At 35.6% G+C, this 27,981-nt stretch overlaps 2 protein-coding genes across 2 annotated transcripts in view; one reads left to right on the top strand and one right to left on the bottom strand.

The window, feature by feature from the left end:
• The window catches only part of krz (beta-arrestin protein kurtz), an 83,204-nt gene extending 61,108 nt beyond the window's left edge, over nt 1–22,096 (top strand). The window contains exons 8-12 of the mRNA XM_081994373.1: nt 4,816–5,097; nt 5,720–5,863; nt 12,737–12,823; nt 12,881–13,027; nt 13,081–22,096. Coding sequence (XP_081850499.1) covers nt 4,816–5,097; nt 5,720–5,863; nt 12,737–12,823; nt 12,881–13,027; nt 13,081–13,171 — 751 coding nt within the window. The 3' untranslated portion in view covers nt 13,172–22,096. The remainder of the gene's footprint in view (nt 1–4,815; nt 5,098–5,719; nt 5,864–12,736; nt 12,824–12,880; nt 13,028–13,080) is intronic.
• Nucleotides 8,904–9,876, bottom strand: LOC145739056 (uncharacterized). The gene is made up of 4 exons (XM_081994374.1): nt 9,706–9,876; nt 9,430–9,654; nt 9,207–9,378; nt 8,904–9,148 (listed from the first exon to the last, which is right to left on the bottom strand). The coding sequence occupies exons 1-4, from the start codon at nt 9,874–9,876 to the stop codon at nt 8,985–8,987; spliced, it is 732 nt and encodes a 243-aa protein (XP_081850500.1). The 3' UTR covers nt 8,904–8,984.
• Nucleotides 22,097–27,981: the final 5,885 nt, after the last annotated feature.

Genomic DNA, 27,981 nt, shown 5'->3' with positions numbered 1-27,981 from the left:
GTGACAGAAGAAGCTGACACATAGCGAGTTCTGGTCACATTCTACAGGTCTTTCTCTTGATAATTCCCTTCCCTCGTTTCAAGAATACGCACCCAGGGGGGTGATTCTCGTCGAGGGACTCACACTCCCTTTCCACAGAATAGTACATAACTCTATCAGTGTTATAACATATTGTCACATTTTGTCAACCTTTCTTTCGAGGCGAGTATGACTCCGCCTTCAGATGGTAGGAGAGACTTGAATGACTGTTTCAAGATGCTGAAAACCACATTAATTATTATTGTTGAGTAAAAATGACACCTACAATATGTTTCAAAGTATCTAAAACGCATTTTTAGAATGATTCATGGAAATTGAAACGTATATGTTACAGAAACCACTTGGTAGAGCTCAATTGGATTATGAAAATTTACAGACGGCCGTGTGTGAATCTATCTATCTCTCAAAATCCAATACTGATTTAATAACTTTAACCTCAATGGTTGTGACCGATAGAGTACCTTATTGCGACTCAATGAATCAAATTTCTTATAATAAAATCCGGAAACTTCAATCATTACCTAAAAGTCAAAGTGGTAACCAATAAAACCACTTTGAGGGTTGGGATTGAGTCCTACAATTACGTATAAGTTTACGCAACCGCTTCAGGCCAGAATAAGTGGTTAAGTAAGTAACGGAAATGTTAAGCGATTTGCATCGGTTTTAGAAAGAATAGATAAGTTGTTTCTTGGAGGGAATCGAGAGTTCGTTTGATTAAAATTGCAATTAAGATTAAAAGACATATAAAGCTTATGTTAATTGAGTGGATATTGTCACGTTAAGGGGTAGCTCAGAGGAAGGAAACCACAGTTGTACCGGTAATCCACTTTTATTCAAGATGATTGATACAATGGTCTTACTCCCAGATTGCCAAGATGGCGAGGATCATGATGTATGGAGCGTCTGTAGGGGTTCGCGGAGGGCGCACGCTTACCGGGGGTGAATAGAACCCTAGACTAGTGTCCCAGGGCATTCACCACGCCGAATAAGACGCTTTGGTACTGTTAAAGGGAGATAAGCCGGTACGGCAACTAATGCTGCTCGCCCGTGCTATTTCCTTTGACAGGCTGATTTCCGGGTGCTTGCACTTGGTTACCAACTGCTCCACTAAAAGCTACACAGATGGTAAAGCCAGACTGTCCCAGAGATCAATCAGTGACTTCCCTCTGGGGAAGACCCCAGAGTTCGGTGATTAGTACGTGCTTTGAAGCTGTATTTATACCCACATCATGACCCCAATTCGCCGATCTTGTTTACATAAGTCTGGTATTGGGGGAGACCGAAGCAAATGCAGGTTCGGAACATAGTGTAATTACTATGTTACATGCCCCTCCCCCAAAAGTGTTCGCCCCGAACACTAAAATTCTATATTACAAAATCAACTTCTCGTCTTTCCTTTTTCCATATGAATCTTAAAATTAACCGATGTCGCTTATAGCTAGAGAGGGTATGGGAAAAACTTTATTCCAAAAATATAAACACTTTTCTCTTAAAACTACTTCTAGATTCCTAGATAATGTTTTCAGCCACAAAAAAAAAATTAATTCTTTCCTTGGGTCACCTTTCAACCTTGTGTTGCGTCTATCTTCTTGCTCTCCTTTTTGGCCAAAATTTACGTCAACTGCACATTGCATTGTACACTTCTTTGGGCACCATCATCTAAGTGGAAACGCTTCACCTAGGCTTCATCTCCTCGTAGTGCCGGCTCTTGGCACTGTATTCTTTAAGCGGCAAACTTCATCGCTTAGCTTCACTTCTTCATACTGTGTCCTTCTGCGTGCTCCTTTAGCACACCTATCATTGGACATGTATACTTCTTCCTAATTAACGTGAGCCCACTTGGAGATGCTTCTTCAGCTCGACTTATTAAAGACTCCGGGTGCACACGGCTGTAAGTAGAACCGTCGTGGCGGGACCCATCTGAAGATGTCAGCTTCTCCAAGACTTGCTGCTTTATTTCCTTAAAAGATATGGCAATTCGTTGATAGACGCAACAAGGTCGTCCGGTGGCCACTGAAATAAACAATATATATATATTTTTTTTTTAAATTAAAAAACAAAGAATCCTACAACATGTACTTGCATTTGACCTAGTTTTAAATAAACACACGATACTTGCACTATTTTGCTGTCTCAGCAAAGAACCTAGGTCAGAAATAGCGTCACTGGCTTAGAAAATTGAGGCAATGTTATTACTAAACTGCAACTTTACTAAATTAATACAAATGTATACATATTATTGTGCTCATCTGCACTGCATAGACTCTGTTGCTTTAGGGCGTCCTCCAGGTCGCTCTTTACTTTTCCCTACTCGATTCGGGCAAATGCGAGCCTGTAAACTGGTCCTTCAAAATCTTCAACATCTTTATTTTTGGGAGGGTCGTAGCGTCAGGGGCAGAGCTGGGGTGTGACTACTGATATGAAGATCAGTAGTCCGAGATCAAACGAGGCGCCTCCACCATGTCACGTTAAGGGGTAGCTCAGAGGAAGGAAACCACAGTTGTACCGGTAATCCACTTTTATTCAAGATGATTGATACAATGGTCTTACTCCCAGATTGCCAAGATGGCGAGGATCATGATGTATGGAGCGTCTGTAGGGGTTCGCGGAGGGCGCACGCTTACCGGGGGTGAATAGAACCCTAGACTATTGTCCCAGGGCATTCACCACGCCGAATAAGACGCTTTGGTACTGTTAAAGGGAGATAAGCCGGTACGGCAACTAATGCTGCTCGCCCGTGCTATTTCCTTTGACAGGCTGATTTCCGGGTGCTTGCACTTGGTTACCAACTGCTCCACTAAAAGCTACACAGATGGTAAAGCCAGACTGTCCCAGAGATCAATCAGTGACTTCCCTCTGGGGAAGACCCCAGAGTTCGGTGATTAGTACGTGCTTTGAAGCTGTATTTATACCCACATCATGACCCCAATTCGCCGATCTTGTTTACATAAGTCTGGTATTGGGGGAGACCGAAGCAAATGCAGGTACGGAACATAGTGTAATTACTATGTTACAATATCATTTGCCTTCCACTGTGATCGTGGGTCCTCAATAACCGGATAATCTTCCTGGGCAGACAAGGTCTTCTGGACAAAGTACGTTTTCTCCAAAAGTGCTGAATTCAGCCAGACAGCAACATATTAAGTCCTGTGGACTCGTTTTCCATGCACCAGCAGTATTCAGCGTCTTGTGCCAAGCCTGTTTTGTAGGTATGGGCCCTTCGATGTCAGTGACCAGTGTACAGTTACGTCATTGCTTTTAAATGTCGCCTGCTGAGTCGGAGCTTGTCAGTCTTGGCCTTGGAGGGCCCCCTCATAAATTGCTTGGAATGGACCACTTCCGGCATTCTAAGCCAGACATCTGAGTGTTACTGGTTGAATTACTCCGTGATGACCCTCTTAACTTCATCCTGAGTCCGACCGATTAATGGTTCTGTATCTGTGAAGACCTCCTCCGATCGCTGCTTAGCAAGGTCGTCGGTTTTACTCTTACAAGGGTGTTCAAGGCTAGTTCTGTAGACTTTCCCGCTCGGTGGTTCAGGATCGAGGGTGCCTGAGAATTTATAAGGTCTAAATATTTTACTATATATTTTTGGAAGTCAGCCAATCTTCTTGGGTGATTCTGTAGTCCCAAGCCGAGGTCTGGCCTCCGCATCGGCTCCCTAGAGAAGACTATGAATTCTGGCATTACCTGGTAGGTCGTCTATGGTTCCACAAAACTGTCTTCAAGAATCTCTCTTAGCTTTCTTGATATGTTTATTGTAGTTGGTTAGAACATTTCAATAATTGTCCCATTCGTCTGTTGTTTTAACACGGTTAAAAAAGATTTCTTTTCTTTCTTGCTTCTCAGGGAACTGTTTATGAAGAAGTTTCTCTGTCGTTGACTTTGACTTTTAGTGGACAGTTGTCCTGGTAGGCTTCGATAACGGCGTTGTTAAGCTGTTCCACTGACATGTTCAGCTCACCAGGATTATCCGCAACAGCGACCGCTTTAGCTGCTTTTTGAGGGATTGTTAATGTTAGAGCCTACATTATTAATTACTAACCTTCCCCTGACAAGAAGTTGAACAGAGACTGACGTCACGTATTATTTTTGCTTCTGTCCTAAATAAATGGTGCGTTTTTCGTGTCACAGCCTGTATGTTCTCCTTCTTGTTGAGAAGAATTATGTGTTTATAGTAATCAGAATAGTGGAAGGGAACGACATTTTTCAACACATCTGCTAGATTATGAAGACCCTTCTGTAAGCTCGAACACTTCTGGTGTACAACCTAATAATGATATGATTGATCCAGTTTCTGTATCTTTTAATAATAATACTAGGTTTTTATAAAATAGACCAGTATGTCGGATCTTATGTCAGTCGTTGATTGATTATTTTTTTACGAGTCTCATATATTAGTACGATTTTTCTCAGGCGGTTTTATATACTCAAAATATCTAATAATACGTACAATTAAGAAATTCAGTTTTCAGAATACCGTTGATTACGTTTCAGTTATGGCCGTTGATTACGCACACACACATTGTCACTTTACCAAATTTATATCTCCCACTGTCTAACTGTCTAAATTAAAAATAGTGAGGTTTTGTTTTTTTGTTTATCATTTCCAATCCCCTGACCGGTTTCGCCGTATTAATGGGGCTGTTCCTTGATTTGGGAACGCCATTTGTACGTTCTAATTCATAGAGTTGAGTACAGATGTCACCAGATGTTGCGCAACAACTATTAATCTTTACTATTACACATGATAGGTTTTTTTCTAATTTATTCTAGATTGGCGATTCGTAAAATTATGTACGCGCCTAGTAAGCAAGGAGAGCAGCCTTCAGTGGAAGTGAGCAAGGAGTTTATGATGAGCCCCAATAAACTGTATTTGGAAGCTTCATTAGATAAAGAACTATACCATCACGGGGAAAATATAGCTGTCAACGTACATATAGCGAACAATTCCAATCGCTCAGTGAAGAAGATTAAAGTTTCAGTCCGACAATTTGCCGACATTTGCTTATTTTCTACTGCTCAATACAAATGCACCGTTGCGGAAACAGAGAGCGAGTAAGTTTTGTTCTTTTTATACTTTTTATTGAATTATAAGCAGTTTATAGGTATACTTTTAAGTAATAATAAAATTCGAATCACTGCTCATAACTTATTACTGCTATAATTTTAAGAGCATTTTGAAATGGGTGCTTACTTTACTTCTTACTTGTTTTGATTAAAAAATTGACTGTAAAGTCAAACTATATGAATTTTCTTAAGTTAAAAATAATGGGCATCGTTTGAGGATTATGAAAGATGGTGAGAATTTGAAAGTTGTAATTTTAGTACAGGTTGTCCATTACCTCAAGGTTACACTTCGAATAAAGTGTTCACCGTACGGCCCTTATTGGCCAACAATAAGGATAAAAGAGGTTTGGCCTTAGATGGGCAACTAAAGCACGAAGATACCAATCTAGCGTCTTCAACAATGTGAGTTGCGGCTCGGCTTTGCCGGTTTTTTAGCCTCCCGATTGCATTTTTGTTTTGCTAGACTTTGGTAACCCCGTGTGGGCATTGCATGCAATTTCCTCGAAGTTTAGCTCATAAAACAGCTAAACGTCGAACTTAGCTAGTGATAGATTTGAAGTATTACTAAAGTGTGTTTTTTTCGTGTGTTTTTTTTTCAACTTGTGCGTAGAGAGGGTTGCCCTATTGGCCCCGGCTTCACACTCAGCAAAGTGTTCACCTTGACTCCGTTGTTGGCCAACAATAAGGATAAATGGGGCTTAGCCTTAGACGGTCAGCTAAAACACGAAGACACTAATCTTGCATCCAGCACTTTGTAAGTTTTTTATTTTTATGAAACTGTTTTAAGCTCATTCACAAGCAATTAACTGCCATATAAACATGCTTTCGTAATTAATGCGATTGGCTGAAATTGTGTGGCATTCCATAAAATATCATCATTTTTAAATCTTTGCATGTAGCTATTTTATTATACTATATTTTACTCCTCAGTTACTTAGTTATTTATACACATTTAGGTTAGAGAGTGATTATTGCTAATGAAATACTGAAGAAAAGTTAAAATTTTACAGTAAAAAACTCTCCAAAATGAAAGTCAGCAGGCCTTAAGAAGAAATATTTTTTGTAGTTTTGTCTTTTTATAAATCTTTTTAGTTAAAAAAAATTATTAGTTTATTTTATATACTCTCGCCTATTAACATGGTGTTTCTATAATATTAGTAAATAAAGTCCAATGTGTTATTATTGCTATTTCTTAGTGACTTAATAAAAAAGTGCTGCATCTACATTGAATCTATAAGTAAAAACAGTCAGTAACCAATTAATTACTCACAGACAGATGAAGCAGACTTAGTAACCAAGCCCCATATTCCATATTGTTTCCTGTTTTTTTTTTACAATTTGTTTTGTAGCAGTATTTCTAGTTTTTTTTAATAACTTGTGTCGTTTTTCTTTTGAATATTAGAAGTTTTGGTTCACTGTAGATTTAGCAATAATGATATGTTGGAATTGGATTTTTTTTAATTTGTGATCTTATCATTTGGTAACGTGTGCAAAGAACAAATTAAAATCTGACTACTGGAAGTAACAATCACTGATTTTTGCTTAGTTGCCAAAAAATGCATGTTGAATCAATAAAGACATTTTGCTCTAAGTTTAAAAGTATGATTTTTTTAAATAAACGTAAAAATGACAATTAATTATGCTAAAAATTATTTAGTTCAAACTTCTAATAGTTAAAGTTTGTTTTTTTTTTTAGTTAAAAATGACTTAAAATTCTGTACATTGTGAAATTTTGGATCCCATGTCAAATTGGACAATTACATGTAGACTTTTCTTTAGTTGCCAATAATAGTATTTAAAAAAAAAATATTATTTCAACATAGAGTTATGATACTTAAGTTTGGGTCACCCTGTATAACTATCAACAGTGCACTAAACTGATTGTTGTATACAGAAGATAGTATAGTAAATAAATGTCAAAAGCAGATTACAAGTTAATGAATAACTTTTGAAGAAAAACTAAAACGCTTTGGAACTTTGAATGGATCTGTTAAGTTTAACAAGTGATTGACAACAAACACAGCTTTAATTTTACTGTAGAGAGGGCCTTGTGCTGAAATTAATTTCCCGCTACAGTGCCGTTTGACCGACCGAATTATAATATTGAAAAGGTCATTAAATATGTTCAGCTGTCATAGAGAGTGTCCGGGTTTTGACAGCGGAACTTTAACTAACTTCTTCTACATCGAAAGATAAGCCGAGTTTGCGTTATAAAGTATAATCAAAAAATGCTTTACTAAAAGAAAAAGTACAGCTTGTTCCTGAAATGCAATAATTGCTTTGCCGCTTTTTGAGTGATACTCTGGTGAAATTGGCATAAACAAGCATCCCTCATTTAGTAGCAATAACGTTTGGATGATAGTCGGTGGCACTGAGAAGGTCGAAGACTTCGTTCGAGCTCTGCACAAGCTTCTACTGGCTATTAATCTGTATTTTGATCTCATCTCCAGCAAGGTACCGTTATTTGCGTGCGTATGTCAGCCGGAATCCTACTCAGCTCAAGTTATTTTCCCTAATTCATGGAATCTCGGGACTCCGATGGACTGACTTTTCTGACATTATAGGGGATTTTCTGAGGAATTTCCTTAACATCTTTGATAGTTGATTGCGAATACACCAAAAGTAGATTAAAGTGTCCTACTTGGAAGGATCGGTCTTCGGCTCCATTGTGGCGATTAAACTGAGACTATTCTTCGTCTCGAACTCAGCAGTAAACCAAAGATGGTTTTTGGCATACGTCAAAAGAACATTTCAGCCGCCTCCTTGCCATTAGGTGCTGATAAACAAGATGTTTTCCAAATGTATGCTTGATTCCAGTTTCTGTTAGCTCTTTCTTTCTAGAAACTACAACTGGGAAGTGGGTGCCGTTGTCGGAGACCAGTAGGTTAGGTTAGGAAATCGGGACAAATGAGCACTGTGAAAGTAATTATTGACATGCGATGACGGGACCTGGGTCTCTAAAAATTTGGAAAAAGTTTTTACAATTATTAGGTAGAAAAGTTCGTTGATTAGTCCGGCAAAATTCTTATGCACTTGCTGCAAAGGTGCTATAGGTTCGGCCATCAGCCTCAAAATATTCCGCGTGATTTTTAGGGTTTGACAGGTTCTGTTTATACGGTGTTAATAACTGGTGGACATATATCTCTCAGTGAATTGTCTAGGAAGCCTAGTAATAGGCAAAAAGATCAATAATGTTACTAGATTTTTCTATATGTCATGTTCTGGTAGTTTATTAAATGCACTGATGAAATAGCAAAAATAAAAAGAAGTTTATTTGACATCACTCTAAAACTAAATGGCAACACAACTCTCAACAATATCTTTCTCAACCTTGAGAGAATAGGTTCTGTGCACAGCATATTACTTGTTCATTTTAAACATGAACTGGATTTTCCAGTATTTCTAGATTCTCTGCAGGCGGTGGTAGACTTGCCACCGAGAGGTCAGAAGGTTTTCAGGTATCAAGTCCAGGCTTTATGTTAGTGATCTTGTGTAGGAACAACCAGGTAAATTAAGTAAAACTAGGACTAGAAAATTTAAAAAGTTTCAACCATTATGGTGCAAAGACAAAAATCCCAACAAATGAAAAAAAATATGTTTGATTCGTCGACTTATCTAATATTCTGAACAAATTATTTGTCATTTTAAAACGCCATAGGATGATGCTGCCTTTTCTGTTTTTCAACCAAATTTTTCAATTTTATTTTTTGATTCACGTCGTTGTTCGTGGCGTAGCCTGTACCTTAGAAATATGATAGAACTCGTTTTTTATCTAAAAAATTAGAAAGTGGTGGTTCTGGTTTTTCAAAATTTCAATGACTCAATTTTATTTATCATAATCCATTAATACAAATTGTCGGTAAAACCACTGGGGTTTAGGCTCCAAACTGTATTCTATAGTGAGAAGATTTGCAGGTGAATGTACTTTTATGGTCGTCGTAGGCATAGCTATATGCATCTGGACATTTGTCTTTGAAATACTTTGGATAGTTTACTGGCCATGTAGAACTTTTGCATGTTTGGGGGGTACCGAAATTATCTAGAATATTCCAAACATTATGATTATTCAATCATCACTTGGTAACAAGATAACTTACTTCTGCAGCAGTACTGATCTGTATTGAATTTTAGACAAGCGGATTGGCAAGCAATAACTTGTCCATTATGATTTCTTCGAAGTTCATTGGGACAATTACGGTTGACGTTGGCCAGACAACCGGCTCTGGTACAACTGTATTTTCCATTTGATCTAGCTCCTACTGGTTCAATCTGGCAAAACAAACTTCTGCACTAAATTGTTGTTACAATTTAAAATCTTACAAATGCTCTAATGTTGAAACCATCCACTAACGAGATATCGTAATAGTCTTGGCCGCCAGATCCTTTTAAAGTTATTTCCAGTAAAGTAGCAGGAGGATTACCTCCAGCTCCATTACATTGTAACTTATTACCACAGTCACCAGTGAGGCAATGTTTGGAGTTGTTATCGCACCATGATCGTGGCCAGAATCTTCCTGCCCAGTTATCCGGAGCTGATACCCTAACCTAATCACGATGCAGTTATTATTTTATGGTTACGGTATAACTAGAACTTACGGTTTGTCCTTTTTTTAAGATGAATCCACCACCATTTAGATGGGGGTGTCCTGGATTGCCCTGGATACCCACCCATATTGCTCCTGGTTCTTTGTTTACTATGTCGAATCGCACATTTGCTTCAGCATTCCATATCATGAAGGCTAGGCTAAACAGGACAACAAGGCACATGTTTTAATTTCCTGCTGTACTGCAATTCTAGAATAAGGAGTATTGACTTGTTGACTGAAAATGTACTGTTAAATGCCTTTGTATGTCTTTTTATAACTACTGGCTCCCATGATTGCACGCCTTGTATTGAGATAAGCTAAGCACTTATTGAAAAATACAGTTTTTAATACGTGATCATTCAGTTTTTTCAATGCGAATTCACGAAACGTGATTTTTTTGCTTCAGTTAACGAGGGAAACTTTTGAAAGAGCTAAAATATTCTAAGTGATATGGTATATTAATTATTTTTTACTTGTTCTAAAGTATGAAGTCATTGCTTAGGAGTAACGCACGGATTATGTTCATAAACGCATATTGTTTTTTTTTTAACAAAGAAAGAATTAATTTAGTAGCTGTAGAGAACTACTCTAGTCTAAGTCATACATGCCATCAATTTAATGAGAAAGAACAGAGCTCCGGGACCTGATGATATTTACTTGGAAACGTTTCACTTGATCAATGAACAAAATCTGCAGATGATCGTAATACTCTTCAATGGACACTTACTTACTTACTACGTTTATCACACTATCAAAATAGATCAACGCAACTTCGTGTAAAGATTATTGTCTCGTCAGTTTAATGAGCCACTTTCTGGAGACTTTACCAAAAATGTGAGGAAGTAAGTGGAGTTAGTCAATTCGGATTTAAGAACAGTTTTGGAACTAGAGAAGCGATATTCAATTTCCAGACATTGGTACAAAACTGCCAAGATCAAAGAAAAGATGCTATTATGTTTTTCATCGACTATGAAAAGTCATTTGACAATGTTAAACACAATATCCTGATAACATACCTTAGAGATTTGGGAGTGGATGGAACAGATAGATAAAACGGACTAATCGGAGATTCTGAGTCAGTCTAAAACAGTCCGTTCGGAATTCAAGTAAATGGATTAACAATATCCGGTATGCGGATGACACATGATTTCCAAAATCTACTAAGTCGGGTCAATGTATGGAGCCAAAGTTTAAAAATTAACATCGGCAAAACCAAATTTATTATAGTTGATAGAAACGATATTCCACACACACGAATTCACATTGATGGAGAGAACAGCTCACACAATTTAAATACCTGGGATGATCAACGAGGAATGGAATCCAGACCAAGAGATCAAGTGCAGGATCGGCCAGGCTAGAGCAACCTTCCTCAGATTTTGAAAATTTCTTACAGACAGGACTCACATATAGGATGGTAAAATGCTATGCCTAGTCCGCTCTGCTGTAAGGTGTTGAGACGTGGACGTTAAGCATCAATTATTATATACAACAAAATTGAGGCCTTCAAAATATGGATCCTCCGGCGTATGTTGAAGGTATTTTGAGTCGATCATGTAAGAAACGAAGAGGTTCATGAGGGCTTTACTTGCCACTTTGACCAACACTTCGTCACGTGCAGATGTCAAATGTGTCAATGATATAATGAGGGTATACAGGCTGTCCCACCGGGAACTACCGCGGTCGATATTTTGAAAACTACAAAAGATATCTTTTTAGTAGTAACTGCGTTGAGGCCACCACATCTAAAATATTTTTACTTTCGTGGTATTTTAAATTGACCACTCTGTATATATTTTTTTCTCGTAAAGATTTAAAGCATTTTTCATGTATCATAACCTATATCTATATGCAAATGTTTTCGAGATATTGACGTTTGAAAAAAGACGTTTTCACACTTTGAAGCGTCATACCTCTTATTGAGATAGAAAGAGCAAACCGGTTTGCATGGTCCTGTCTTAACTTGTTGAGATCTATCACCCGGTAACATTTTTAAATTTTGACAGGTGTCAAAAAATTATGAGTAAAAAAATTGACACCTGTCAAACTTTGTAGTATGCATACACTAGGAAAAGTTAAGATAAAAACATGCAAGCCATTTTGCTCTAACTCCTTCTGCTTAGGAGCAAGAACGCTCCAAAATCTGAAAATGTCATTTTTCATACGTCAATATCTCGAAAACCGTTGCAGTTAGATATAGGGCATGAAACATACTTGCAATCGTTAGCAGAATCTAAAAATATAATAATATACAGGGTGTTCCATTTAAAAGAAGCAAGTCATATAGCTAAATAGCAAACTATTTTAGATGAACTTCCCCCTTCGACTTCAGTATACCACCAAATTTTCAGAATTATGCTCCTTACGGTTTTTCCATAATGGATCGCAGCAGTTCCTGGTGGATCACCCTGTATATTAGGTATTCCAGGAGCACAAATCACAAAAAAGTTTCTAAACAGACAATTTTAATCTCTGAGGGTGTGTGTCTATTACGTTCTGCCTTTTATCACTGTTATCTAGGTATTTTGGTTCTGTTCTTCCTAAATAGTCGGCTATATGCTTTAATATATTTACAACATTGTGTGCTTTAAAAGAATCGCAAACTAGGCTTATTTTTGGATATGAATGACATGACATGACTGTATATTACTATATAAAAACTGATAATTTGATTCAGAAGAGTTTTTACTTGATTTGGAGCCGCGCGTATGGTCTCAGATCATCTGCGAATGCCATATGAAAAATAATTAATCAGTTATACTGAATCCTATCTTCAAATGACCCAAACCTTTATACCATAATATACTAACAAAAAAAAATTTACATGACCGATATATCAAAAATTAGAGGAAATTGCATTTTTTTAATAGTAGTAGGCTCAGAACAACAGAAAAAAAATTGTTCAACTATATGTAGATTTTGAAAAAGATTTTTGTTGGTTTTACATGCATATATAAGGCCTGACTGACTTTAATTTAGTTCATAGTAGTCTATTGATTCAAATATAAATAAGCCCGTGAATAATTAACAACAATTTATAGAGTGGCCGATCCGTCACAACGAGAAAATCTTGGAATTATTGTCCAATACAAGGTGAAAGTTAAGTTATGTCTGGGAGCTCTAGGAGGGTAAATCATTGTTAATGTCCTAATGAACATTATTGTTATAAATAATATTTATTTTAGGGACTTGGTAGCAGAGCTTCCATTCATTTTAATGCATCCTAAACCGGAAGAAGAGGTGATTCCCGCTAGCGTAACTCCTTCAAGGAGAGTAAGCAGAGATGGAGAGCATGACGTGCCAGTTGATGCTAATTTGATTCAACTAGACGCGTAAGTTTATATCAACCAGTAAATAGTAAAAGGTTAAACGGATTGAGTTATAGCGATGAGAATAATCTACAAGACCACGACGATGACATAATCTTCGAGGATTTCGCTAGGTTGAGGCTAAAAGGGGGAGAAACAGACGCATGAAAATTGGAACAGGCGAGGATTACCCGTCGTTCTTTTGTACCTATACGTATTGACGTGTATGTAACCTGCGAATAGGCAGAAAATACTGAAAATTGTATCATCCCTGTGTGTGTACCCTAGTCATTGGCTGTTGTCTAGCCTTAATAAAAAGAAGCACTAATTATAATGTTTAATCGTGCCCAATTTTGTGCTGTGCTTCATAGCACTGCATTGATTTTGTTCCGATTTCGCGTTGATGTTATAAAATTCTGTCAGTTGATAAATAATTGCTGTTGTGTTGTTATAGGTGGTTGATTACAAATGGAAAACCGGTAATTAATAGCATTTTCTTCAAGCAGCTTGACTTTGGTGGTTTATTTTAAACTTAAAAGCAAAAATTCTTCTGATATTATTTCTGCAAAAATTATATTAAAAGTGTACTTAAGTTTGTTACAATATTCAAATACTTCTAGGTTCTAAATTAATTACCTGAAATTGCTTTCTAAAGTGGTGGTTATTTATTATGAAACGTTACACAAAGATTAATATGGCTCTGGCGTAATAGTTATATATTCCAGAGCAAAGTGGAGACACGCGTTAAATATCATATGAGTATGCTAAACTCAAGTTTTAATATCAATTTCGATCAAAGTAATAGAACTGTAATTATTAAAGTGTGCTTTTCACTGTTTTAATAACTCTTGGGTAATATGAGATTACTTGCTAATGCTCGTTTATTTTGGAAGAGATAGAACTCGGTAGTTGTTTCTGTTCTAGTGAAATGATTTCAGAGAATCATTAGATTTTTGTGGAAAAAAATTTTAAGAAATAACAGTTGCCACAGTATGACATACAAAAATTAAGAAAATATTTACTTATACAGGGTGTTCTGTGATAACAGTGTATTTTACATAAAAAATAACTAAGAAATTAAATTGTACAGCAGTGGATTTTTTATAGGAAACAAATCAGTTTTGGATTCCCTATTCAATTAATTTGATATTTTTTCTATTACTGTATTTAATATGCTCATAATCACAAATTTCAATTTGCATCCGAATATCAGATTAACAACACTGTTTATGGGGATTTATTGCCAAATGCATAAACATTAACTTTTATTTTTTACTCAAAAAAAAAAGTTCTTTTGAGCTAAAGTAAATGGGAAATCCAAAATTGATTTGTATATTATGAAAAAAAAAAAACAGTTTTTCCACCAAACTACTTTTTCTTTAAAAATATCTAGGTCCTGTGTACGGACGTCGCTGGAAAATGTAAACAACGATTTGTATAGAAAAATGTTTTTTATCGATGACAGTTAATTTCTGGAAATATTTTCTTGAGCTATTTTGAAACAATAAGGAAAAATAGTTTTCCCATTCAAAACACACTGTGGTTAACACCCTGTATTTCCGTAACGCGGGACTTCGAAATTTTGACCATTGGGATTTCGGAAACTGTAAGAAATACGAGGAAGTTTAAATTGGGGCGCAATTTAAAGCTCAACCAAATGTAGTTTTAAAAATTTTGATTTTTCGAGTACTTCCGAAGATATAGTTGGGAAAAAGTGGCAATGAAAATATGCTTTTAGTTTTGAGATAACTCTTCAAATGAGGTTAGAAATAAATAAAAACAAAAAATCTAATTTTCAGTTTATTTCGAATATCTTCGGAAGTACTCGGAAAATCGACATTTTTAAAACGGCATTTGGTTGAGCTTTATGTTGCGCAACTTTGCCCCAATTTAACCTTTCTCGTATCTCTTATAGTTTCCGATATCCCAATGGTGAGGGTCAAATTTGAATTACTCTGTAACTAGCTATTTTTTTATGTAGAATGCTCCTTTAAAACTACACAAGTGGAATTCCAGAATCCCTCTAAATGGAAACTTTTTGAAAAATATGAATTAAAGTCAGTTAAATCGGTGAAATATGAGCACTTATTAATTATTAGTAAAATTTGAGTTCAACACTAAATTAGTGTGTTAGGTAATTTTCAGATCCGTTATAGGGTATTTATTTATTAAGGTCAAAAAACAGAGTAATACATCATTGAATTCGGAATAAAAAGGGCTTTCAGAGTCTGATATTAAAAAATAAAGACCGCATTTAAAAAAATGGTTGTTCCCCAATAAAACGTCAGAATAAAAAAGTGACGCTTTAAAAAGCTTTCAAAATTGCTGTGTATATGTATCATTACATCAGTTTTGTTTAAGGTATAATATTAACGTCACATACAAATAAAAGGTAAAACCAAACAATTCACATTTTCCAAAATATCTCATGAAACGTTGTTTCAATCTCTACCACTTGTAAGTAACATCGCTAATGACTAAAAGCAACTAACTCTTTTCTACGTTTATGTCACTATTACTATAATCACATAAATATTTTTGAACATTCCTCTAATTTCATAATCAATTATTACTCTTTTATTGATTTTACCATTTTTCAATATTCCCCCTTCTCCCATTCTAGTTATTTCTGGAGTGTCAGTTAACATGTACCGGGTGCCCCTCTAACAGAAGTCATCAGCCATATCTCAAAAACTGTAAAAGATACAGAGCTTTGAAAAAAAATTGTTTGACTAATGTGGCTAAGAGAAAACGCTGGAAATATTTGTTTAATTCTAACTCTTCCTTCCGCTGAGTGGCGTAACTTACATAAAAAACGCGTAAAAGTGAAATAACTGTGAAAATCTAAATAAATATGTTTAAAATAACACGCTTACGTTTGCGGAGTGTTTTCCGTTGAGGGCGCTGCAAATCTCGTCAGACAAAACCTTAAATATCTTGAAAACGGATAATTATTATTTAATGAATATCGTTAGAAAGGTATTAGTTTGCTCTATTTAATGGTATATAACACAATTTATTTTAGTCAACTAACTAACTGCTAGAGGGAGCTTTTTAAATGAGTAGCAATTTTTTGCAATTATCTCAAAAGTCTTAAATGAAATGGTACCTTTTTTATAGTTTAGATAGAAAGAGAATACATTCATTTAGATTTTCACGATTATTTACTTTTTTGCGTTTGCTATGTAACTTGCGCTACCTAGCGGAAGAGTCAGAATTAAAAAAATATTTCCAGCGTTTTCTCTTATTCACATTATAGTTATGCAATTTTTGTTTTTCAAAGCTGTATCTTTTCTGGTTTTCGAGATATGGCCTCTTAGTGGAACACCCGGTACAGTCTTTTTTATGATTTTTTTACTTTTAATCAAACCCTAACACCGTAAAATGGGCACCATCCAAAAAATAAATAATATTTCATATTATTTTCTAGGAGAATATCATGATTTGATTGCTTATTCTAATTGTGATAAAACAATTATTACATACCGTAAAAATACTGACAAAAATGTTTTTCTTTTTTCCCACACACCCCTCAAGGTTTCTGAGAAATTGACCCATTCGTTCATTTGTAATAAACGCGTTAGTTATTTCACTCAAAGGTGGCAGCACTATTATAATAAGAGTGGTAAAGATTATTTAAAAGAGACCACTGTACTGTTTAACGTACTCCAGTGTTCCCTATTATGACTGAAACCATCAAATTTGTCTATTTTGGCAACTGTTTATAAACACATTCTTTATACTTTTTTAAGCACATTCTTCTTAATTTTTGCCAACAATACAAAATGAGAAAAAAGCATAGTAACTTGAAAAGAAGAGAAAGAGCCGGAAAGTAACTTAAACCACCCTATAAAATGGAACTTGTTTCTAGTATAATTTAATTCAAAGCACAATAACATTAACTTTGAAAAATGCATAATTCAGAGCTGTCGCAATTACTCAAAAAAGTAGTTGAATTACAATAACCAACTACTCTAAAATGTTCTATCAATTGCAAATAATTTTAAAAAGTAGGTGAATTACCAATTACTTTTGGAAAGTAGTTGAACTGTTCGAATTGATTCAACTACTCACGAATCGATTAACTAGATACTACATAAGAAATTAAATAATGTACTACATAATTAATTATGGGCAATCTTGTCTTAGTCCAAGGATATTAAACAGTACAGGATTGCTCGATCGGCCGATTTTGTTTCCCGGCGGCGAATGAATTCTGACGTCACAGTGGGCCTTCGGGTGCACAATACGCTAAATATTCGCCCGAGATGCTATGTATGAGATCATGTTCGTGAATGATCGACTGCAATCGCGCATCGCGCAAAACAATCGCGCAAACGCGAGAGACCCATGGTGACGTAAAAATCGTCACCGGCCCGAGCCGATACCGGCAAGATTGCGCTTATGGGATTAAGCACTCCTGTACTGTTTACCGTCCTTGGTCTTAGTCTACTGAAAATAGTTCTCTTCTGACGCTTTTGAGGGCAAAATGTCCTCCCTAGATTTTCCTACAATTTTTGTGTATTACAGGGTGTTTTAAATTAAGTGCGCACCATTGCAATTTTTTTTATTATTGAAAATAGAAAATTGTTTAAATTAACAAACTTGTGGCATTTTTTGCGCTCACTAAAAAGGAATTTTTGAACATTTACATTACCTTTAAAAACGTTAATTTGTGTTGTGTTTATTATTGTTCAGTTATTTATAGTAGCTCTAACTCTTAAAAAAATTAGATGCGTTTTATAACTTTATTTGGTACCTTGGTTAGATCAAGTTTTATGACTTATGCTCATAGGAACTTTTTTATTGAGAAAATTATGGTCTACCTAAAAAAAATTAAAAAAGTAACATTTTCTGAAATAAGTCGAAAACGCGATGTTCAATCGTTAATGCGTTTTTGCCTTTTTAGTGAGCGCAAAAAATGCCACAAGTTTGCTAATTTAAACAATTTTCTATTTCCAATAATAGAAAAGTTGGCAATGGTGCGCACTTAATTTAAAACACCCTGTATTCTTAAGCAAATATCTCCCTTTTGAGGGCCTTAAGGACAAAATGTTTCTCTAAGATTTTATAATTTTCCCTTTAGATTTGTGTTGCTGAATTCTGTCAAAAAAAAAGTTGAACTTGTTTTTTAGGGACTTACAGGACTTGTCCCCTATAATTGATACTTACAAATATAATAAACATAAGTTAATTAGAACAAAAGTAAACCGTATTTCTTTCGGTTAAAACAAAGAAGTTTACTCTGAAGGAATGTCAATTATTCTGAAAGCATTGAATTACTTTAAAGTAGGTCAACTTCTGAAAAAACTGTAACATCAATTACTTTTGTTTAGTGATAGAAAACATCGATCGGAAAGATGTTATCGAAACTTATCATTCAAGTAAACATTTTACCAATTCAAATACTGAAATACTGAAGTGATTTTTTGACTGTCCAAACTGTAACATCACAGCAGTAATTGTTTAATTGCTGTATCTTTTCCCAACTACACTTACTTCCTTTAATGTAATAATTTGTAAAAAAAACTGAACGTAGCATTTCTGTATATGTTGATAATGTATTCTTTATTTTGTGTGAATAATGTACCTAATACTAGTTTTACTATTAAAAGCTATAAAGTTGTATTTTCCTCCTTTTGAAGAAAGTTATTATAGGAGGTATTTTGGCAAGCATGTGTGTACTTGTGTTTGCTTAATCCGAAATTTATTAATTGCATTTATCTACTACGTATAGTACTTTATCAACGAATTTGTTTAATACATTGATGTACGTACCTGGAATATAAAAAACTGAATGCATTTATTTTTAACGAAATTGTTGTTTTTCTACAGGAGCCTAATTACAATATTGTTCAACACTACGAAACTGGGCCCAACGTCTTTTTGCGCTCTTAAAGGTCTATATATTTACCAAATTATTTTGTGAGAATATTTTAATGATTCGCAAAATAGTCGAAAGTGGAATGTTAAATTTGTATTGTCATAAATCGCAAGGCATGCTTTTTGATATTGTTTTTTAAAGCAGCTTTTATGAAAAACGTTTCATAAATTCCGGGCTCGCACTTTTGGTGTATTTGGCAAACAATGATTAACATCGTATTTCAGTCATTTTGCAATCCCATTGAAGGGACACAATATCACAAAACGATTAAATATGTTTTTTTTCAGATTTGGGTACTGTAGGAACCTATAGAGTTAAGTACAGATGTCACTAACTTTGCACATGATTTCTAGAGAATCATAAATTTTTTTCAGAAAAAGAAATTGAAGAAATAACAATTGCAACGGAAAATATGACAACAAAAATCAACAATCAATATTATTTCCATAGTACTATAAAAAAAGTAAAGTCACTGTCAAAAATCTTTTTGTGGTTGAAGATAAAAGAAAATTCAGACGACGCAAAGTAGGTACTGGCCTAGCTCAAAATCTGCGGGTGCGCTGTAGATGTAATCGCGTGAGAAGTGAAGTAAGTAAAAAAAGTACAGCAAAATAAATAACTTTTATCATATTAAAAAGTAAGAATAAACTAAAATTGTATGTCAGACAACATATACAGTGTCACACTTTTAGTAATTTGAGAACTATCATGTATACCTACTAGGGGTATGTATACATCTGAGTTGAAATTTCATCAAAGTAGTCATAAAATTTCATGAAATTTCGGATGCCATCTGAATAAGAAGCATTATTGCAATTAGAAATGAATGACTTATGGCAATTTTAATTCTTTTTTCTTTGACCGGAGAATTTGAGATTGAGAATCAAATTAATAAAATTCAAATACTTGTTTTGAGGTTAGAATCTTTTTTATTTTATGCTAATCAGAAGTTTGAAGTTGAGCATTATGACATGACATATCAAAAGACTTTCATAAAGCATACAATTTTTGAAATTTATTAGATTTCATTGACTTTTTATTGAAATTTCAGATATTTCATAAAATTCAGGTATTTCCGAAATTTAGAAATTTTTCATAAAACTTCTGATTGTTTTAATTTGAAATTTCCAAACTAACAACCCTAATACCTACTAGTTTTTGTTATTTTAACTTTTCAGTCTGTAGAATGATGATTTTCAAAAAAGCCAATTTTCAGTATTTATACTTTTAATTTCATTAAATTTATTATGCCAATCTGTAACTTTAACATCGTATTTTACTTTCATTTGATAATTTTGGATTATTGGATGCGTTTGAAAGATTCGTAAGGATCGAAAAAAGATACTATTCAAGCAGAAAAAGATGATGAACATAATCGTATATCGTGTCAGCAGTATCAGAAATATTGAAACTTGAAACAGATGTATTTTACTATTGTATAACCAAATATACATCGAATACATAATACGTCACGTGCTCGATAACTGGCAAGGTGGTATATCTGTGGGGGGAAGGAAAGTTAACAATCTGAGATATGCCGATGACACTAATTATAACATCTAGTGTAGAAGAAATGGAATTTATTATGCATCGTCTACAGGAAACTAGTGCAGAGTCTGGATTGAAATTAAATCCCAATAAAACTACAGTCATGATTGTAGACCGGCAAAATAACAACCAACCCCACGTAAAAAACATGGCTGGATTTAGAGTGGTTAATAAATACCTGTATTTGGGATCTCTCATTGAAAACAGCGGTGAAATAAAAAGAATAATTGCACTAGCTCAAACTGCCTTAACTAAGTTAAGCAATATCTGGAGAGACACAGCCATCACTAAAAACACCAAATTAAGATTGTTGAATTCACTTGTATTCCCGATTGCCACTTAGGGAGCAGAAATCTGGACAATGAAGAAAAGCGATACCAGGCGGATAGAGGTATTCGAAATGTGGGCATATAGACGGCTGCTGCGTATACCCTGGACGCACAAATGAGTCTGTTCTTCAAGAATTAAATCGGTCAAAAAAAATTAACCGAAGCTTTCTAACATACATCGGCCACACTGCAAGAAGAACAGATTCACTGCAACTACTAATAATCGAAGGAAAAGCAGACGGAAAGCGTCGGCGCGGAAAGTCACCCAAGAGATGGGTGGTCCAAACGAAAGATCTAATCCTTCATCAAACTGTAAACATGTCCCAGAATAGAACGGAGCGGCAAAATACCATAAATACTGCTACAGGAGCATCATAGTCCCTAATCCCTTCTAAGAGAAATGGACCAGAGAGAGATAACCAAATATAGTGAGATGCTTATGAAAGAATAACTAAACTAAAGAATGGAACAAGGATGATAACCTGGCGCTACGTTTTTCTGCTTTTTGGCTTCATCAAGCATGTAACTCCATCTGTATGACATACTCATGGTGAAACCTATAGGGGTGTAACCTGGATAGGACAAAACATACATGGATATCACAAACGGCCAGCAGCGACACATAATTGTGATTTCCGCAAAACAATCCATGTTTGTTTTTGTTCATTTATTGTGAAACACCCTGTACCTACACAGTTAATTAGCATTAAATTTATGTCAATTTACTAGTTCATAACACTAATTGTTGTTTTCAATCAGTTGTTGGTCAAATACACCATTCGTGTGAATTCGGTTTAATAAAAACATGTTTTCCTTCATACATATTTACGTGTTGGCCCATTTTCGAATATCCCTGTCAAAAGGCACTTAATGTAATTAATTTGCTTTCTGATAGGTGTAACCGTCCACAAAATTTATACAAAAACAAGTTATTAACATTGATATTCTAAATTTTTGTTACTTTTTGTACTTTTGATTTGTAGTTTGCGCATGAATTTAACATTTTAACCTAGATATAAATATGTATTTTAAACAAAACAAAAAGAGTACAGACATTTAGATTTTATGCGCTGTTTGCTTTTTTGTGATTGACGTAATATTATCTGGTTTTTGAGAGAAAACTGTAGCTTCAAATTGAATTGTTGAAGTTTTTTTGTTTGTCAAGAGCACAATGTATAAAAAGAAAATTGATTAATCCTGTTGATAATTTGAACTGGCGCACACCGAATAACTGAATGTTTGATAATGAGAACAAAAAATGTTCTCATAAATTTAATTTTTTTAAGAAAATTGTGAAAATATTATTTTGATTAAACTAGGATTAAAACTTGACAGTGGCGTATTCAATTTTTAGATCAAAAGTCAGTTTTTAGGTCAACATGATAGTTTTCCAGTTATTTAGAGAAGTTCGTTTTTACTGGAGCGTATTTTAATGTACTGTCAGAATGCGACTAAATTAATTTTCGTTATAAAAATTTTACTAAACACTTTTTTCTGGACGTTCAATTGACGCTTTCTTGAAAATCTGCTTGTTTGATATTGACAACAACCTTTAAAGGCAGTAAAGTGGTAAAATCTACAATTATTAGAGCTGCGATGAATACTAAAACATTTTGATGAACACGTGATATCTTTTTAAAGTGTTTTTTTTGTCAGTCGTAAAAAATGCAAATTAATGACTTAAATGCTGTCATAACTGTGAAATACTAGAAATAAACTTATATAGTAGTATCTTGGCGTTAATGGCCAATTGTCCAAATTAACGAATGTTACCATTAGTCTATAGACAGGAAAACTTGTTTTTGATAATGGACATGTCCAGTAAACATCAGTCTACTATCTGGGTCGTGTCAGCGCCAGACAGTAGACAGTACTTTCACTTTAGAATAATTTTATTATAACAGTAATTTCAGTTCTTTTATTTCTATAGATATTATCCTAAATACAATAATGAAAACTGTTCAACCTAATAACAACAATGAAACTATTCACGAGTTCTCAAGCACAAAGTGGAAACTCAAATTAAGAATGTTGCAGAACAAGTAAGCCGCCAACTTAATATGAACAATCTCTATCAACAAAACCAAAAGATGTAAGGGAAATGACGACCCCATAGAACAGGTGATCAAGCATGTAGCATATATATCAAGCACCCACGACCCAGCCAAAGAGCTAAGGAACCAGATTAACAAACCATCCGCACTATCAGGATATTTACGAGATATAGTTTGGTCAAACACGTATATGCGTAACGAACGCAAAATAGGAAGATGCAAAACTTGATGACATACAACGCGCAGAAGTTCTCGAAGACACCAACAAGACGAAACACATACTAAGAGTGACCGAAATGAGAACAGTAGTGGGAAAAACAAAAAGAGACATAGATGTCAGAGAACAATGCTGAATGCAGGGTGCTGTAGGATGGGACAGGCAACGTAAAAAGCAGTGGTATAAATTGCTAGCGTACACATAATCAGAAGGATTGAGGTCAGGTACGAATATAAAAGGTGCACCAAAGCACATCTAAGATCATCAGGACCAACCATCCAAGAAAAAAAAAATCTGGGTAGAACCTTTCCGCAGTTATCCTTTATACTTTCCCCCGCTTTGCCTACGTAAAAGGGGAAAAACTATCCCCCACTGACCAGACCCTAACTCCCCAAAAACCTTAGGATGTAAAAACAGACGGACGAAAGCCGGCTGTTTGCACATCCTATATAATTTGCCAGGCCCACCGGAGATAAACGAGCTGATGAAGAAAGGCGAAATGGAGGACATGGAGAGCCCGTCCGTCAGCGGGGGCATCATTTTCCCAGGACAGAGGACGCCGATGCAACTCTGGGAACTTCCCGAAAGGGAAAATTTCTGGACCTGTAGCGGTCTTCCACACCTATAGCGATGGGAAGGTAAAAAGCAGTAGTCTTGCTTGACCCATCTATCTGAGGCTGCATTCCCAGCAAAAGACAAGACAAGTTGTAAGCAGCTAGCAGCTGACAACTTGTAGTGACACTGGCTGCTAGCTACTTTCTCCGGAGGAGGGTTCTTTCGTTATAACTTGTAGTGGCCGACTAGACCCTTAGCATTGTCAGGTCAAACTAGCCCTTTGGGCGCGCCGGATAAGTACCTAGTGCTTGTAACTGCAGGTTTTACTTACTCTTATAAAATAAAGAATCATCCAGGACTACTACTACTTTAACCAACCCTGTTTTTTCACACATGACGGTACAACCAGTAAGACGGATGGATAAGAACAAGCTACCGAAAATCGACCTAAAAAACAACCCGCTCGGCTCAAGCCCTCCCGGGAGACTACCCAAAAGATGAAGAGATAGTTGGCATTCTGTCTCCCAGGAAAAGATGCAGAGGCAACTTCAGGACCTTTTCTCAACCACATATCGTTTTCTGAGTAGTACTTTCCAAAGCGTTTGCTTGAATATTTTGGCTATTCTCTTACAAAAGAGTAACAGGACAGATTTTTTATTATATATATTATATTCCGTTGTCATTCTCCGATTGGTGTATTTGAGTTTGGCTGAATTTTGATGAAAGGTTTCATTGATTCTTCTTCTTACAATGTCTACGCTTTCTCAAGCGTTCTCTCTCATATTGACAATTTCTTTGTCTCTCTTCTCTCTATCTATATCTTGAGCTCCGTGGAGAAGTTCCTCAGCATTTAGTTCTGTCGATTGTCGGAAATTTCGAAGCCAGGATAGCTTTTTGCGGCCTATCCATTTTGCCACTCGATCTTGCCATTCAGAATAAGCCGAAGGAGACCATCTCGCATTACACGTCTCAAGTACTCCAATTTGCGCCGCTTGATGATGGTTAACAGCGCTCTATCATGCCCTATTCTAATGAGTACATTCTCGTTAGTAGTTTGGATCGTCCAGGGAATTTTGAGCATTTTCCTGTAAAGCCTGAAGTGTCCACGCAAGAGTAGGTACAACAGAACAGACCATACATATAGAGCACTTGGTGAATCTTTCCCCCAGATAAATATTAAGTTGCTTGGCACAGAGCAGCGGCTTGAGTTTCAGAAACGCTTTTGTAGCTGTTCCATTGATTAAAGGATTGTAAATCGGAGCGGCTGTCTTGAATTAAGACTTCCATCCAATTGTAAGGCCTTTGTTTTAATTGTGGGTTGGACTATATACAGTGTGATTCAAAAATAATGTGGAACTGGATATACTACAACGACAAATCAAAGAGAATAGATATGGCGATTGACCCAGACATGCCTAATCCGAATGTTGATACTTTTGTAGAGTGTGTTTTTCATTTTAATCATTTCGTTAGTAATTAACTGTGATACAATTTTAAAATTGCGGCGTCACAACGAGTTCTCAAACCAAGAAATGAGAGACATGATATGTATTTTTGCCAGGAACATTTCAATGGCCGTACATACAGCTTTTACAGCTCCGAAGTGTATCCCAATCGAAGACAGCCAAACCACAAGCTATTTAGAAATCTTTACAATCGCTTAGGAGAAACCAGAGCTTTCCGTCCCAAAAACTACAATAGACTTCCAAAATAAACTATTCGTGACCATGAAGAGAAACTTTTTGTTAGAGTGACAGAAAATTCAGGTATAAGTACTCGTCTTCTAAATATTCTCATCCTACGTTTTGATAATTCTTCTCCTCAGTTCAAGATGAGGAGAAGACCAGCTAACCAACCATCCTACATTTTTGGAGATTTTATTTACAAATGAGGCGACGTTTACTCGCCGAGGAGTTTTTAGCTGAAAAAATAACCATCTCTGGGACTCTGGGAAAACAAGGCACTTTCAATGTGAATTTAAAGTAAATGTTTGGTGCGGTGTTATTATTGTATATCAACATATTTTAGCAGAATTGCTGGAAGAAGAGACATGTGGTTTATGCAAGACGGAGATCTACCACATTTTTCTCAAGCGGTGCGTGTGTACTTTTACAGTTTTTCCAAATCGATGGTTTGGACGTGGAGGCGTTATTGCTTGGTCACCGAGAAGTCCTGACATCAATCCTCTTGATTTCTCTATTTGGTCTAGAATGAAAGATGTGCTTTATAAAAACCTATTGGTTTGCGTGAAGATTTTTGGCAGAGTACAAATCGCTGCCCACGAAGTTTTAATAATTCTTTTTCTAAGTTAGTAGTTAGTTAACTTCTGTTTGACTTTCTTTCCATTTTTAATTTTTCTATTTTTCTCGAAAACGGAATGTGAGTGAAATTGGACAAAAATACATAATTGATGTAAAACTAAGTGTTCCTGCTGATTTTGTTTCTACCCCAGGTATTTTGGAAATAATGACAAAAACTAATTAAAATTTTAACTTTCAACACCGTGTATATCTGAAACATGTTTCACTTGTGGTATTTCCAGTTTCCAAACTTTATATACTTTATGCAGTATATACATAGGAAAATGGATATTATCCCTGTATATACCTACATAGGAAAATGTATAGTCAAATGGATGTCTAAGGGTCTTTAGAGGGATGATCTGGATATTCATTGTGTTGTTTAGGAAAGATTTCATCACGTTCTTCCCCGTTAAGTTATTCGTTTTCTCGAATGTCAATAATAGTCAAATTTGTTCATTTTTTGCGTTTGGTTGTGGGTAGCGTTTGGGAAATCAGTGGTATCACGTTTAGGGCAGTAAAGTGTGTCCTTTTCACTCTGTATTTTTTCTGTCTACCAGACTTTCTAGATTTCAGAAGAAATTTATTCTGGCGCAGTTGGCTAGAACGTTGACTGGTATGACTAAAATGCTGTTTTTATAATAATTTGTGTGCTAAGTGGTTACTGAGTGTGTAAATAAACTACTATAATAGGAGCTATGTGACGGTATATTATATATTAACAATTTACTAAAAAATTACTGTTGTGTGTGTCGTTAAGAAAGTTGTTTAAAGATAATTAAAGCGCCACTGATCGGGCCAGAACCATTCTGCGGCCTAAAGGAAAAGCATATGTTCAGGAAGAACTTAATAAAGCTGAAGAAGGACTGAGGCAGGCCAAAATCTCCTCGGAAATTTTAACCGAGCAAGATCGAAGACACTGATTGACCTCAGCAAAATTACAGAGAACACCTAAGGAAGCTAGGCCTAGAAGAGAATTGTACCTCCAGGTTCTGCGAAGAAGAACCAGCAACACCCCACCACATCTTGCTGAAGACTACACACTGGGATTATACCAGCTGGCTGTGGAAGAAATACCTCGAACAGACCCACTCAAGATCCTGAAATTCCTCAAGGAACTAAATCTTGAGGGGCTGCTATGAACAAGGAAACCTTGAGATAGCAGAAGAAGATGGGGTACAGTAGATCTAATCAGGTCGCAGTACATCTGTCACCATCCTACCATTACCAAATGGCAGAACTGGTTTCTGTCAGTTTCAAGTTGTATGTAAAGCTGTCAGGTCTGTTGGTAATGATGTGCACGGCATCAGTGAAGGGTTAAGGGTTTAGTGGTTTACTCTGCCACTATTGGACGGAAAACGCTCTGCAAATTCTTCTAAGAACAGTTATATGAAATTGTTTTTCGTCATTAATTATGTATCATTAATCTTTTCACTGGAAAACGTGCAATTTGACATCGGACGCAGATCTGGGTTTATTTCTATGCATCAAATGTGTCAAAAATTTAAAAATAATAGTATATTTCTTTACCAGTACCTAAAATCGGTTTTTCCCGTGCGTGCGTGACAGTTTCCCGTGGGAGGCAAATCCGAAAGTTATGCGAGAACGGGAAAAGCCATTTCGGACTGGTAAATTAACTATACTTTTCATTATCAGAGTCTGAAAAACGTTTACATCACTTAATCATGCTACTTTGATTTTCTCAACAATGAATCAACCGAGAAATAGATAGTTTTATATAGAGATGAGTTAAAAATAATAGAGCGTTTTAGAAAGAATAGGTATAATACACTCTGTCTACAACTACAGAATTTTAACTTAAACATTAGTTTCTAATACGTTTTTCGTATTGATTTGCAGCATTTATTAGCTTTCGCACTTATTTAACTAATCTTGTGATATATTTTAATTAGCCCGAATTAAGTAACTTATTTCGATATTTTTCTATATCTTTTCTGCACTGCGTGCCTTGTGATTTTCTTCAACAAATTTAATTTGAACTATATGATACTATGCGCGTTTTTTTTTGGGTTTAATGGCACAAAATTACCGCAGAATTATATAAGCAAGCACTTTTGTAATACCTACTGT

The sequence above is a fragment of the Ips typographus genome, linkage group LG16 (assembly GCF_016097725.1).
Source record: "Ips typographus isolate SLU linkage group LG16, UJ_Ityp_2.0, whole genome shotgun sequence".
NCBI lineage: Eukaryota > Metazoa > Arthropoda > Insecta > Coleoptera > Curculionidae > Ips > Ips typographus.
The sequence above is the reverse complement of the archived record's forward strand: the minus strand, read 5'-3'. Positions and strand labels throughout refer to the sequence as shown.

Coding starts and splice junctions, on each gene's coding strand:
- LOC145739056 (XM_081994374.1), bottom strand. CDS start 9,876: ATGTGCCTTGTTGTCCTGTTTAGCCTAGCCTTCATGATATGGAATGCT. Junction 9,655..9,705: donor TCTTAAAAAAAGGACAAACC/GTAAGTTCTAGT, acceptor CATCGTGATTAG/GTTAGGGTATCAGCTCCGGA. Junction 9,379..9,429: donor GTTTCAACATTAGAGCATTT/GTAAGATTTTAA, acceptor TTGTTTTGCCAG/ATTGAACCAGTAGGAGCTAG.